This window comes from Megalobrama amblycephala, linkage group LG17, assembly GCF_018812025.1.
Source record: "Megalobrama amblycephala isolate DHTTF-2021 linkage group LG17, ASM1881202v1, whole genome shotgun sequence".
Lineage (NCBI taxonomy): Eukaryota > Metazoa > Chordata > Actinopteri > Cypriniformes > Xenocyprididae > Megalobrama > Megalobrama amblycephala.
Window position 1 is genome coordinate 24,274,883 of NC_063060.1, and position 14,488 is coordinate 24,289,370.

At 36.9% G+C, this 14,488-nt stretch overlaps 1 protein-coding gene across 2 annotated transcripts; it reads left to right on the forward strand.

The window, feature by feature from the left end:
- Nucleotides 1–1,807: 1,807 nt before the first annotated feature.
- LOC125250112 (phosphoglucomutase-1-like) lies at nucleotides 1,808–11,830 on the forward strand. 2 transcript variants are annotated; one of them, XR_007180721.1, is made up of 11 exons: nucleotides 1,808–3,226; nucleotides 4,547–4,709; nucleotides 4,792–4,938; nucleotides 5,038–5,163; nucleotides 5,710–5,900; nucleotides 6,033–6,187; nucleotides 6,278–6,393; nucleotides 9,328–9,463; nucleotides 9,543–9,726; nucleotides 10,899–10,983; nucleotides 11,114–11,830. XR_007180721.1 is itself a non-coding variant. In XM_048162506.1 (11 exons), exons 1-11 carry the CDS (start codon nucleotides 2,969–2,971, stop codon nucleotides 11,201–11,203), a joined length of 1,701 nt encoding a protein of 566 aa, XP_048018463.1. In that variant the 5' UTR covers nucleotides 1,826–2,968; the 3' UTR covers nucleotides 11,204–11,830. The 2 variants fall into 2 exon arrangements, 1 of the variants encoding a protein (XP_048018463.1); XM_048162506.1 differs by having other exon boundaries at nucleotides 1,826–3,226; nucleotides 10,849–10,983.
- The last annotated feature ends 2,658 nt before the right edge of the window (nucleotides 11,831–14,488 follow it).

Consider the following 14,488-nt stretch of genomic DNA (forward strand, 5'->3'; position numbering starts at 1 on the left):
GACCCACTGCAGTTTGCTTACCGAGCAAACAGGTCTGTGGAATATGCAGTAAACATGGGTCTGCACTTCATCCTACAGCATCTGGATAAATCAGGGACTTATGTAAGGATCATGTTTATGGACTTCAGCTCAGCTTTAACACCATCATCCCAAACCTCCTCCTGCCCAAACTAACTCAGCTCTCAGTGCCCACCTCTGTCTGTCAGTGGATCACCAGCTTCTTGACAGACAGGCAACAGCTAAGAAAATTCTCATCCAGCACCCGCACCATCAGCACTGGCGCCCCTCAGGGTTGTGTCCTCTCCCTACTGCTCTTCTCCCTCTACACCAACAACTGCACCTCTAAAGACCCTTCTGTCAAGCTCCTGAAGTTTGCAGACAATGATACAGTCATCGGCCACATCCGGGATGGAGACGAGTCTGCTTACAGACAGGAGGTTAGAGAGCTGGCTGTCTGGTGCTGTCACAATAACCTATAGCTGAACATGCTCAACAGCACTGTAAAAACAGTGGAGTCTTTCAGGTTCCTCGGCAACACCATATCTCAGGACCTGAAGCGGGACATTCACATTGACTCCATTGTGAAAAAGGCCCAACAGAGGCTGTACTTCCTCCGCCAAGTGAGGAAGTTCAACCTGCCACAGGAACTGCTGAAACAGTTCTACTCTGCCATCATTGAATCCGTCCTATGCACTTAAATTACTGTCTGGTTCAGCTCAACTACTAATTCTGACCTCAGAAGACTACGTCGGACAGTCCGGACCGCTGCGCGAATCATTGGTACAACCCTCCCCACTCTCCAAGATCTGTACTTATCCAGAGTGTGCAAAAGGGCTGGCAAAATCACTCTGGACCCCTCACATCCAGCACACTCCCTCTTTGAACTGTTGCCATCTGGTCGACGCTACAGAGCCCTGAGCACCAGAATGACCAGACACAGGAACAGTTTCTTCCCTCAGGCAATCCATCTCATGAACACTTGACAATAAATGAGGAACACACAACTCACACACACACTATTATACATTAATTAATTAATTAATTAATTAATTAATTAATTTATTTATTTATTTATTTAACACACATACTTATTTACATTTCTAATTTACACCTAACATATCTGTACATAGTAAATTGCTTATTTTAATTTGTATATTGTGTCTTTGCTATTTTGCACATTGTCTATATATTTGTATATTGTTCTTTTTATTATGTCTGTCTTGTCTTGTCACTGTCACTCTGTTGCACTGTGGAGCTTCTGTCACTACAACAAATTCCTAGTATGTGTAAACATACCTGGCAATAAAGCTCATTCTGATTCTGATTCTGATTCATTTTTTGGAGCAGTGTACAAAGCACTATAGTTCTTGTGATCATGTTGTTTTGGAGGAATGACCATGAGGGAAGTTGGTCTGCAGGGTTTTTATACTCCTTACACATACAGCATAATTACAGTACACAGTAGAAGTACTTTAGATGAGAGAACTTTCTTTATTCTATGTACAGTAAATACCGTAGCACATGTTGTACACCGTTAAACCCATAATTCTCAAACTGATTTATAGCCAAGACTTCTTACACTTCGTATTTTTGCAGAACTGAGAGTCTACTGCCTAGGGGAGGGAAAGTCTTTTGTCAGAAGACTATAAGAAACTGTTGTAGTATGGCAAACATGCTCATTACCAGTACTGTAATGCAATTTGGCAGAGGATGCTAAATTTATTTATTTTTTTAATGAAGCTCATGTTCCATTCTTTGGTATTTCAACTTTTCTAGTGTTTTTTATCTACTCCATCTCTTTACAGTAATGAAAATAAACTTTTCTTAAAGCTTTTTATTGAATTTCACAGTATCTGCTATATTTAACATATATCTGCTCTATTTATGTTCTATACTGTAATAGACATTGAGCTGTAAAATGATACCTGATTATCAAAAATCATGTTTTGAATGATCTCACTAGTGTTTAAGACTATGTTGTATAGTGTGTGTATTTTTGAGGGCTTGTGTGTCATGTCTGAAAAACAAAATTTGGTTTTTCAGCAAGATTGAATGGTTTGGAGTGGAGAGCTTCATTTTATAATTTGTTTTCCTGTAACTAAATGCTCTGGATGCCATGTTCTCCATTTTTTGAGTGTCTAATGAATGATCTGATGTGTCCATGATCTGAAAATATTATTTGATATTGAGTAGATGAAATAGCTTGGAGGCAATTGTTTAATTTTGTCAGAAGAGTCAGGTTTTGTGAATGAAGATTGAAGATTTGATTTTGTGTTTAATGTTGAGTGAAGGTTTCAAGAATTGTGTCTAAGCAATTGTGAAAAACTGTAAGGATTTTTCTTTCTTTCCCAATTGCCCTGGTCTTGATGCAGTAAGGACTTACCCTGGGTCTTTTTTTATTCAGTTCATTCTGGAGCCAGCTAAACCACCTGTTACAATCAACACATCAACGCAGAAATTTCATCCGTAAGGATCTTTGACATGCTGCAGTTAAAACCCAAACCCCCCTGACTGTCCCCAAACCCCATCCTGTTATTAAACTATTTGGCACGTTTTACATTAGCTGCTCAGATCTTGAATGAACCTGGGAAATTTAGCATATGTCAAAACAACTCATGTAGAGTTTACAGCCAGATCATCCTGGGCTTATTCACTCAGAATCAGCTCTATTTAGCCTCTGAGTAAATGGCTGGGCAAATAGTGCACATGAATGAGCCCTTGTTGGCCGTCTTATGCATCTGCCTCAACAGGCCTCTGGAGGCAAGCGTGTCTGACAGTGATGCCCATGCACATATGTGAGAAGCTGTCTTTAGTTACCAAGTTTATTTTTAGCCCGTTAACGGCCTCAATTTAACTCTCGGGAATGCTATAAGGGCACAAGGCTTTTCCTCCTCCTCCTCCCGTCACTCTCTCTCCTCTGAGAGGAGATAACAGCTTCTCCTTCATTCTTCCTCAACGCTTTGAAGCAATGAACGATAGTCCCTTGCAAGTGCTGACATTGCCTACTTCTCCATACCCTGACCAGAGGCCTGGAACCAGCGGCCTAAGGAAGAAGGTCCATGTTTTCCAGTCTAAAAAGAACTACCTGCACAACTTCATTCAGTGCATCTTCTCCTCCATCGACCTGCGGGACAGGCAGGGCTCCACTATGGTGGTGGGTGGAGATGGACGCTACTTCAATTCAACTGCCATTCAGGTCATAGTACAGATGGCTGCTGCTAATGGGGTAAGTTGCAATTCGTACAGTTGTTTTCTTATGAGGAACCACTATATGCTTCTAAATCTCAACCAGGTTATCGTGATAGACACCTGGCTCTCTTCCCAAATGCATCATGACACCTGCACTGTATCTTTTGTAGTATATTATAGACCTACTTTGTATTCTTGTAGTTTGATGGCAATAAATAGGAAAGAAGCTCTAATAGAGTACTTTTTTAACGTAAGCATTGTGATGAAATAATATCAAATAGATAGCTAGTTTGATGCTGACCACTTTCCATTTTTGCATTTTCCTCAAATCAAGATATTTATTCTTGACACAAATGGTAGGAATAAAGACCCAGCTAACCTAGGCAAACATTCTGGTAAGGTTCTCGTAAAGTTATCAACAAACATTCTTTGAGTAATGTTAACAGAAGTTATAGTCTTTAATAATGTTCTGAAAATGTTAGTTGAAACATTATTTATACGTAGTTAATGGAATGTACTTTTTCTGAAAAGTTTTAATTGGATATTCATCTAACATTTTTTAAATGTTACTTGTTTCATAATGTTCAGAGAACATTCAAAAGTAATGTTCGCATAATGTTTGTAAATGATAAAATAGAATGTTCCCTTAATGTTTGAATAACCAAGAAAAAAAATTAAATACTGCACATTTTGAATATTCAGAGAACATTCAGAAATAACGTTTTCTTAATGGGAACATTAGCAAAACATTTATAGAACATATTTTTGTTAGCTGGGTATATAGGACACATTATAAGCAAATGGTGCCACAGTCTTTAATAGATATCTAATTTTGCAAATTTGGATCTGGCACAGGTGGAAAGAGCATAAAGTTACATAGTTGATCTGGTGAAACTTTTTTTGCTCTATTAACTTTTTACAGAAACACATTAACACGCTATCATTTCTCATATGTGACCCTGGACCAAAAATAAGTTGCACAGGTATATTTGTAGCAATAGACAACAATACATTACATAAATTATCGATTTTTCTTTTATGCCAAAAATCATTAGGATATTAAGTAAAGATCATGTTCCATGAAGATATTTTGTAAATACTGTAAATATATCAAAAAATTATTTTTGTAAGTAATATGCATTGCTATAGACTTCATTTGGACAACTTTGAAGGCGAATATTTTGATTTTTTTTTTTCAGGTTCCAGTTTTTCAAATTGTTGTATCTCAGCCAAATACTGTCCTATCCTATCAAACCATACATTAATGGAAAGTCCAGTTGAAATTTATACATCATGTCCTACAATAATGACCAGTAACAAATGGTGTTTAATTCAATGGGGCTGTTGAATTTCTTAGGTGGGTCGTGTTGTGATTGGTCAGAATGGCATCATGTCGACACCGGCTGTGTCTTGTCTGATAAGGAAGATCAAAGCCATTGGAGGGATTATTCTTACAGCCAGTCACAACCCTGGAGGACCTGACGGAGACTTCGGCATCAAATTTAATACTGCCAATGGAGGTAAAATAGCTCATGGGTGGTTATGAAGTTTTTTTATTTGTTTGTTTGTTTTATTGCATATCATTATAAATCTTTAATGCAGGTCCAGCACCAGAGGCGGTCACAAGCAAAATCTTCCAAATGAGCAGAATCATAGAGGAGTACGCCATCTGTCCTGAACTCAGAGTCGATCTGGGGACTATTGGCAAGCAATCCTTCGACCTGGAGAACAAATTCAAACCTTTTACAGGTGAGAACATTGGTATCTTTTTAATAAAAAGAATGGCATCTTTTTATTAAAAAAAAAAATAAAATAAAAAAAATGTCCTGTTGATATTCTGTCATGCAGTAGAAATTGTGGACCCAGTTGAATCCTATGCCAACTCTCTGAGAAACATCTTCGATTTTGCTGTTCTGAAGGAGTTGCTATCAGGAGACAACCACATACAAATCCGTTTAGATGGCATGCATGGAGGTGAGGAACCATATTTCATCCCACTGATATAGAAACAGAAAAGAGCATTTAGAGTAGCAGCTGCATCTACTTAATGGGACAAAGATGCTTCCATGTGTGCCAGTTGGATAGGGATGAGTTTAGACTTGCACTGCTGCCTGCTTCTCTGCAAGATTGAGTTTCCATATACATGCAAGTGATCTGAATGATTAAGACGAGCCATCTGACATAATACAGTTCTCCTCTTTCAAGGAGTAACTCCATGCCACATTGATGATAGGAATCTTCTACATCAAGAATTGGATGACTTCCATTATAATTGCATTACTGTAAATGCAATATCTGCTTGTTTTAAGTCTGGTAATCAAGAGAATGTCATGCTGTAGATGCAGTTTAAATTGCATTGAACCCAGAACATTCCTTTAATGGATAATTGAAAGTTTATTTTAATTGAATCAATGAAAAGGAAGGATAGTTCTCAATATGAATCACTATATGTGGTCTTGTGTCTCATTATAAAACGGCTGACTCAGAACTTTTATTGTTGAACCTCCATTGGTTCTACAGTGATTGGGCCGTATGTGAAGAAGATCCTATGTGAGGAACTGGGCTCCCCTGCAAATTCAGCCATTAACTGTGTACCTCTGGAGAACTTTGGAGGTTGCCACCCAGACCCCAACTTGACCTATGCCGCTGACCTTGTTGAGACAATGAAGAGTGGACAGTATGACTTCGGAGCAGCTTTTGATGGTGACGGTGTAGGTGTCGAGACATTGAGATCAATGTTGCTACTGTATACGACCCTTTGAGCCAAGCGAAAGTGCTCAAGTGACAGTCAGCATAAAATTTTTTTGAACCCGCCCTGACCCAGTCACTCTCTCTCTTTCTAGGACCGTAATATGATCCTTGGGAAGCACGGCTTCTTTGTTACCCCCTCCGACTCAGTTGCCATCATTGCTGCAAACATCTTCTGCATTCCTTACTTCCAGCACACAGGAGTAAGAGGCTTTGCTAGGAGTATGCCCACCAGTGCAGCTCTAGACATGTGAATATTACTCCTAAATGTTTCACATTATTAAAGATGTACACTTACTAGGACCATCTGCATCTCGACTCACTCTGCTTTTCTATGCAGGGTGGCCAGGGCCACCAAGATCCAATTATATGAAACTGCAACCGGATGGAAGTTTTTTGGGAGCTTGATGGACGCAGGTCGTCTCTCACTGTGTGGGGAGGAAAGTTTTGGCACAGGTAATGAATGTACAGTACCAAGTACAAAAATATGGTCACTTTTGGAGATGCAGACAATAAAATCTCTTAAAGAGGACCTATTATGCCCTTTTACAAAGTCCTGATTTTGTTTTTGGGGTCTACTTGAAAAGGTTTTCATGCTTGAATGTTCAAAAAATATTTGACATTGTTGCAGCACCTCTCATCCCAGTCCCTTTAAAGCCCTGGATATAATTCTTTTTTTTTTAATGTGTACATAGTCGAACGCACAGCCTTAAAAAGTATACTTCATTTGACTTCATCTTTTGCCACGAGTTACAACCCATTTAAACATCTTTGTATTCTTTCATGCTAAAGTAGTACAAATGAGGGTACTTTCTAACCTCTTCGCACAATCTCTCATCTATGTAGGCCTCCATTGTCGCTGTAGCTTGCATGCGCATTGTTCTGTTTATGCAGTTTTTCTTTGACTACGTTGTGAATCGACACCCCCTGGACACGGTTGCCATCTTGTGGATAAACTAATTACTGCAAAAAAAAAATAAAAAATTAATGCACATGTGCAACCTGCTTGTACAAAATATGCACGGTTACAAAAATCTGGCAAGGCGTGGAAAGTATGTGCGTACACTTCTGATGAAGAAATTAGCGTCACACGCACTGTACGCTGACCCTCGCGTACGCGTAAAAAGTGAAGTATACTTTGGGCTTAACGCTCCTGGCTGTGTTTCCCAAAAAGCATTGTGAGCTAAGTTGATCGTAGAGAACATTGGTGGTAAATGGTCTCCATGATCAACTTGGGTTCGTGCTTTTGGGAAACACAGCCCTGTTTAGTTCCTGCAGCCCCTCCTTCCAAAAAGTGCAATGTGCTCTGATTGGTTGGCTGGACTAGTGTGTTGTGATTGGTTAACTGCTTCAAGCATGTTTGGGAAATGTCACACCCCTTACCATAACTGTGTTTCAACACACTACTAACACAACTTAATTTACTTGTGTATGCCTTGGGCAGGAATTATTTAAATGAGGAAAATTGTGACGTGTTTGATCCTGGAAGAAAACTCAAGACTACAATCCAGGCATTTCAGGGAGTTCGGAAAGAGTGCTTACTGATAAAGACAATAATTCACTTTGGAGTGATTTTGAGCTTTGTAACTTTGCAGACCTTTTTCATGCTCAAACAGCAACATTACACACTAAATAAAGTTGAAAACATTAAAAACATAAGACCCCTTTAAAAACAAAATTGATTTTTATAGTATGTACAGGATATACAGGATGTTAAAAGTCATGAACACTTGTGCCATTTTGATCACATCACAACATTCTGAGGAAAATACAGTGAAGAAAATGGCATTTTAAACAGTTTTGATATAAAATGGCTAACTTCTTTGTCTTGCTACATTTTTAAAAGTAAAGGTTCTTAACATCCATGGAACCAAAAGTTCTTGAAAAAGGTTCTTCAGATTATTGAAAAGTTCTTTGGAAAACCCAAAATGGTTCTTCTATGGCTTTGCTGCGATTTACCTTGTTTTTTCTTTGTTTTCTTCAAACATGTATTATATATATTATATTTACATGTATATATATATATTATTTCATCTCATGCTCATTGCCTGGACTGCTGCCTCCAGTGTAAATGAGTAAAGTAACTATAGAATATTATTAAAGGATTAGTTCACTTTCAAATTAAAATTTCCTGATTATTTACTCACCCCCATGTCATCCAAGATGTTCATGTCTTTCTTTCTTCAGTCGAAAAGAAATTAAGGAAAAGAAATTAAGGTTGAAGGTTGAAGGTCAAAATTACAGTTTCAGTGCAGCTTCAAAGCGTTCTACACGATCTCAGACAAGAAATAAGGGTCTTATCTAGAGAAAACGTCACTCATTTTCTAAAAAAAAATTAAAATTTTATACATTTTAACCATAAACGCTCATCTTGAACTAGCTCTCTTCTTCTTTATTAGAATTCCGGCAGTGTAGACACTGCTAAGTGTATTACTGCCCTCCACAGGTCAAAGCTTGAACTAAATTGTCATATACAATATGCTAGTGCAAGTATATAACAATTAGTTCAAACTTTGACCTGAGGAGGGCAGTAATACACTTAGCAGTGTCTACACTGCCGGAATTCTAGAGAAGAAGAAGAAGAAGAAGAAGAGAGCTAGTTCAAGATGAGCATTTATGGTTAAAATGTATAAAATGTAAAAAAAATTTTTGAAAATGAGTGATGGTTTCTCTAGATAAGACCCTTATTTCTCCTTTGGGATCGTGTAGAACGCTTTGAAGCTGCGATGAAACTGTAATTTTGACCTTCAACCATTTGAGCTCCATTGAAGTCCACTATATGGAGAAAAATCCTGGAATGTTTTCATCAAAAACCTTAATTTCATTTCGACTGAAGAGAGAAGGACATGGACATCTTAGATGACATGGGGGTGAGTAAATTATCAGGAAATTTTAATTTGAAAGTGAACTTATCCTTTAACTATAGAAATATAACTATAGAAACAAATTGATTAGGGGTTAGGGTTAGAGTGGAAATACATAACTGAGGGACAGTTTTTATTTGTGCTATAGAATAAAACATTATAAAATTAAATAAATCAATCTATATAAAATTAATATAATTCAATAAATACTGAATTTGTTTAATTTATTATTTTCTTAGATTATTGTTTTAAAATATAATTCTTATTTCTATAATGGAATTTGATATTTTAATATAGAGCGTTTGGGTCTGGGACAAGGGTAAAAACAATAAAATCTATACAGAAAAGGCATTTTGAGTGTCCAAGATACAAGACACTCCAAGACACAGTTTTAATGTGACCTTAAATATAACAAAATATTTATTATTTATTGCTAGGACTTAAAAGTGACCAAAGCTGAAGAAACAGCCACAACAGAAAGTGTAGCAACAAAGATGTGATTAAATTTGCTATATCTTCTTGATAGGTTCAGATTATATCCGGGAGAAGGACGGGCTTTGGGCAGTGCTAGCATGGCTGTCCATCCTAGCGGTGAGGAGGCAAAGTGTAGAAGACATTATGACAGACCACTGGAGAACCTATGGGAGGAACTACTACACCAGGTGCACTATCATTAAAACTACTTCTACATATACAATCTAGTCAGACATTTCATATTGATGATATATGTACGCATGACAGATTTGATTATGAGGAGGTGGATTTAGATGCAGCTGTGGAGATGATGTTGGATCTTGAGCTGATGGTTTCAGACAAGACATTCATTGGGCAAGTGTTTACTGTGGGGGAAAAGAAATACCAAGTGGAGGCAGCAGAAAATTTTGAGTACAGCGACCCTGTGGATGGAACCATTTCAAGAAATCAGGTACTGTTTTATAGTAGATTCTCCTGAGTCAGTATATTATACAAGTAAAAAAACACACCAAAAAAACATTTAGCTATTTTATTGTTATTAAAAAGCTATTTAGCTATTTATTTATTCGCTATTTATTGAGACTCATTGCAGAAAGATTAATGAAACAGAAAAAATGTTAACATGAAATGTTGACATGTCATTTTGACAAAGGAACTTGATTTCCCTCCCCCAAACCAGTTAAGCACAAACTCTGCCCAGTAGCCAATTCTAATGATTTCATTGGTCACATCAATGACAGTGCTGATTATCCACATCAGGAGTCGATCTTTAGGGGCCGTTTACACAACAACTTAAAAACTGAAAACGTTTTATGAGTTTTGGCCATTCATTTACACAATAACAGCATTTTGGCGGCATGAAAATGCAAACTTTTGAAAATGGGATTCAAATTGCAAGTTTGTGAAAACTATACCATTATTGTCTCTGTGTAAAATACAAAAACGTGAATTTGTGAAAACGATAACATCATGGGCTATGCATCACGTGTTCAGTCTATAGGCACGTAGTGTTTCTTTACAAAGTGACATTGCCAACTACTGGCCTGGCATGAATAATACAGCGTTTTTAATCGTTTTCCAGATTTGTGTGAACGGGATCATTGACAAGGATGTCCTGTATGTGAAAAAAAATGGAAAAACTTTTACGTTTTTAGTACATTGTTGTCAAGAAAACTTACATTTAGATGACACGGACCCCCAAATATGATCATCCTCATGCAGGGACATGCATGTAAAATATATATATTGTTTTTAACCCAACATTTTTATTTAAATACATTTTTACATTTATGTTGAATCTAAAGCATTATTAAATAAATAAATTAGTTTTTGCATTGTTTTTGTCTAAACATTTCCATCTAGCACTCTCTTGCATCTCCGGACCCCAGTTGTAAACCCCTCTGCGTAAATGCGTGATTGAGTTGACCAATGAAATCGGCTGTTGGGCGGGGTTACCGTTTAACTTGTTTGGCGGAAGATCACACTGACAAAGGAGGGATACTGTGATTAATGTCTGTATGAATTCTATAACATTACAACATAAGTATTAAGAACATGTAAACATCCCCTGTAGGGTCTGCGGATCCTTTTTAAAGGAGGTTCTCGCATAATCTTTCGTCTTAGTGGGACCGATAGTTTCGGAGCCACAGTTCGTCTGTATATCGACAGTTATGAGAAAGATATAAACAAGCTCTTTCAGGACCCACAGGTAAATGAAGTTTTTTTCTTTTAAAATTATATCGTTCATTCATACCTAGGTCTTGCTAACCATATAAAACTTAAAATGAGCAATAAAATGTTTAGAGTAATAAGATGTTTTTCCCCACAACTTACCACAGGTGGCGCTGGCGGAGCTCGTCACCATTGCCCTGCAGCTTTCACAGATACATGAAAGAACCGGGCGAAGAGGCCCTTCTGTTATTACATGATTACTTTTAATGTCCTTATTACATTTTCGTTTTTTTTTTTTCTTTCTAAACATTGCATTCAGCGAACAATATAATTGCAACATGTTCCCGTCTTATCAGAAGGAGAGACAAAGTGTACTTTAGTTCTTCTTCTGCTTCTTGCTGTCACCTTTGCTTTGCTTATGAATATTAATTACGTCACTTGACGCTCCAGGAAGGTTACCGAGCAACGTGGCCATAACCTAATAAATATTCGTGAGCTAACCAACGACATGATGGACTCATAAACAAGCTCTGATGTCAAGTAATAATGTAATATCCTGGCTGAAATAATTGTGAAATGAGACGCGGCTGTCACACAGGTAGGCTAACTTCTGAAACGGATATAGTTTAAGGAAAATGATGGCTTCTATAAAACAGAAAAATGTGCTATTCCAGCACTAGTTTGAGTGGCATGATTCTTTCATTACGGGTTTTGATGTAAAGTCCTTAAAAAAAGTTGGGTAAAACTACTTAAATTAGACCTTGCTGTAAAATTGTTATATAAATATGAAACTGAATGTCTTGTGTAAAATGGTTGTCCATCTGTCTCATTTGTTTTATGCTGTAGATTCAGTAAATTCTGAATAAATATCTCGTTCACCCGGAGAGAGACATATTTCTGATACAGGCATTAGGCCAGTAGCTTTTATATTTTAGGTTAGGTTAAACAACCTACTGTAATGTCTGTGCATTTAAAAGGTTAACATTTTAGGCTACAATAAGATCCCATTAGTTAACTAACATTAATAAGCAATACATTTGTTGCCATATTTATTAATCTTTATTAATGTTAGTTAACTGTTTACTTTAGTTCATGTTAGCTCAGGTCCATTAAATAATATTAACAGATTGATTTTAAGTAAATGTTGATATTAACATAAACTAAGTATTTTGGTAACACTTTACAATAAGGTTCATTAGTTAACTACATTAGTTAACATGAACTAATAATTAACTGCACTTATACAGCATTTATTCATCTTAATGTTAATTTCAACATTTATTAACACATTAAAATCATTAGTTAATGCACTGTGAACTAACATGAACAACTGTATTTTCATTAACTAACGTTAACGAAGATTAGTAAATACAGTAACATGTATTGCTCATGGTTAGTTCATGTTAGTTAATACATTCATGTTAAAGGGATAGTTCACCCAAAAATGAAAATTTGATGTTTATCTGCTTACCCCCAGCGCATCCAAGATGTAGGTGTCTTTGGTTCTTCATTAGAACACAACTGATGATTTTTAACTCCAACTGCTGCCGTCTGTCAGTGGTATAATGCAAGTCAGCGGGAACTTGGACTATAAGAGTAAATAAAACACGACAGACAAATCCAAATGAAACCCTGAGGCTCGTGACGGCACATTGATGTCCTAAGACACGAAACGATCGGTTTGTACGAGAAACCGAACAGTATTTATATAATTTTTCACCTCTAATACACCACTATGTCCACCTGCATTCATCACTCGATTCGTAAGGTCTGATCGCGCTCTGACAACGGAAGTGATGTCTAGCACTCACTGAAGTATATGCGCGAGACATCACTGCCGTTGTCAGAGCGCGATCAGACCTCACGAATCGAGTGATGAATGCCGTTGGACATAGTGGTGTATTAGAGGTGAAAAAAAAAATGATATAAATACTGTTCGGTTTCTCGTACAAACCGATCGTTTCGTGTCTTAAGACATCAATATGTCGTCACGAGCCGCAGGGTTTCATTTGGATTTGTCTGTCGTGTTTTATTTACTCTTATAGTCCAAGTTCCCGCTGACTTGCATTATACCACTGACAGACGGCAGCGGTTGGAGTTAAAAATCATTATTTGTGTTCTACTGAAGAAACAAAGACACCTACATCTTGGATGCCCTGGGGGTAAGCAGATAAACATAAAATTTTCATTTTTGGGTGAACTATCCCTTTAACAAATGGAACCGTATAGTAAAGTGTTACTTTTAAAACTGCAAAATTTACATTGTGAACAATGTAAACAACAGTAAAATAATTTATCCCAACAACTGCATTCCAGATATTACAATCAATAAGGAAATCTCGCATGAAGCTTATTATAACACTATTTAAACCTGAAATCTGTGTAGGCAAAAGTAAAACAGTGGCCCTGTGCAGTTCTAGAAAAAAGTTAAAAACAAACAAACAAACAAGCAAACGAACACTTTATTTAAATATAAAAATGTATATATTTAATATTATTTGTATTACTGATATAATTACTGGTGTAAAAAAAGAGAGAAAGAAAGAAATATTTAATCAGACAAGCATGACTTTCCCTCACATTCCAACAGGTTACAGGCCACATGCACATACAGTACTTTTGATGAGTCAGCATAATCCACACTCATTTTAAACTGCTCTGAAATCAGTAACCATGGAAGCATATGATATGCTGTCCTGCTCTCTGTCAACACAAATCATTACAAACAGCCAGGAGCTAGAGGGTAAGAATAACCCACAAGCTCACAAACTCCACCTTTCACATCACTTGCATTACACATTATTACAACTAAATAACAACATTTACAAAAATCCTATTAAAATGACAATACTTTCAAACCATATTTTTTCACCATTTAAATCACAGATGGTGTTGCAGGTGTGGGGCTGAAGTCAAGGGAGAGGCAAGACCACAAATGTTTTAACTCTAACAATTTACTTTTTAGTTTTGTAATAGATATCATAAAAATATAGGCTTTGTAAACTAGCTCATCTTCTTTACAAGACGAGTGTGTAGAATTGCCTTTGAGGAGTATCTTGACATATGGATGAAAATCGCCACCACCAACCCAGAACTTCTGATGGGAAGCGAATGTAAGTGATTTAGTATAAGACTTATAGTGATAGTGTGGAATACATCAGCAAATCTAATGCTAGTGCACATCTTTGCAACAGGAAGATTTTATGATCTCACTAACTATATGTTTCTCTAATATGTTTTCAAATAAAGGTATGGAGATGATCTTGATATTCTTTATTACAGCTTTGGATGAATTCATCAAATATACAGAGAGATGTGAAGTCTATAATGGGTCAACAAGCGGTGAAAAAGATTGTCTCGTTCAAGCGCAGGACAACATGTGAGTTGATTTAATGCAAGTCTACTCATTACATACAAGCTCAGATAGTATTTTAGTTTCAATTAATAGTTGACTGTATCACTTTTGTCCTATATGGACTCTTGCAAGGCTCTCCTTGGGGTGCCACAAAAAATAATTTTGAGATAAAAAGTAGAATGTCAGT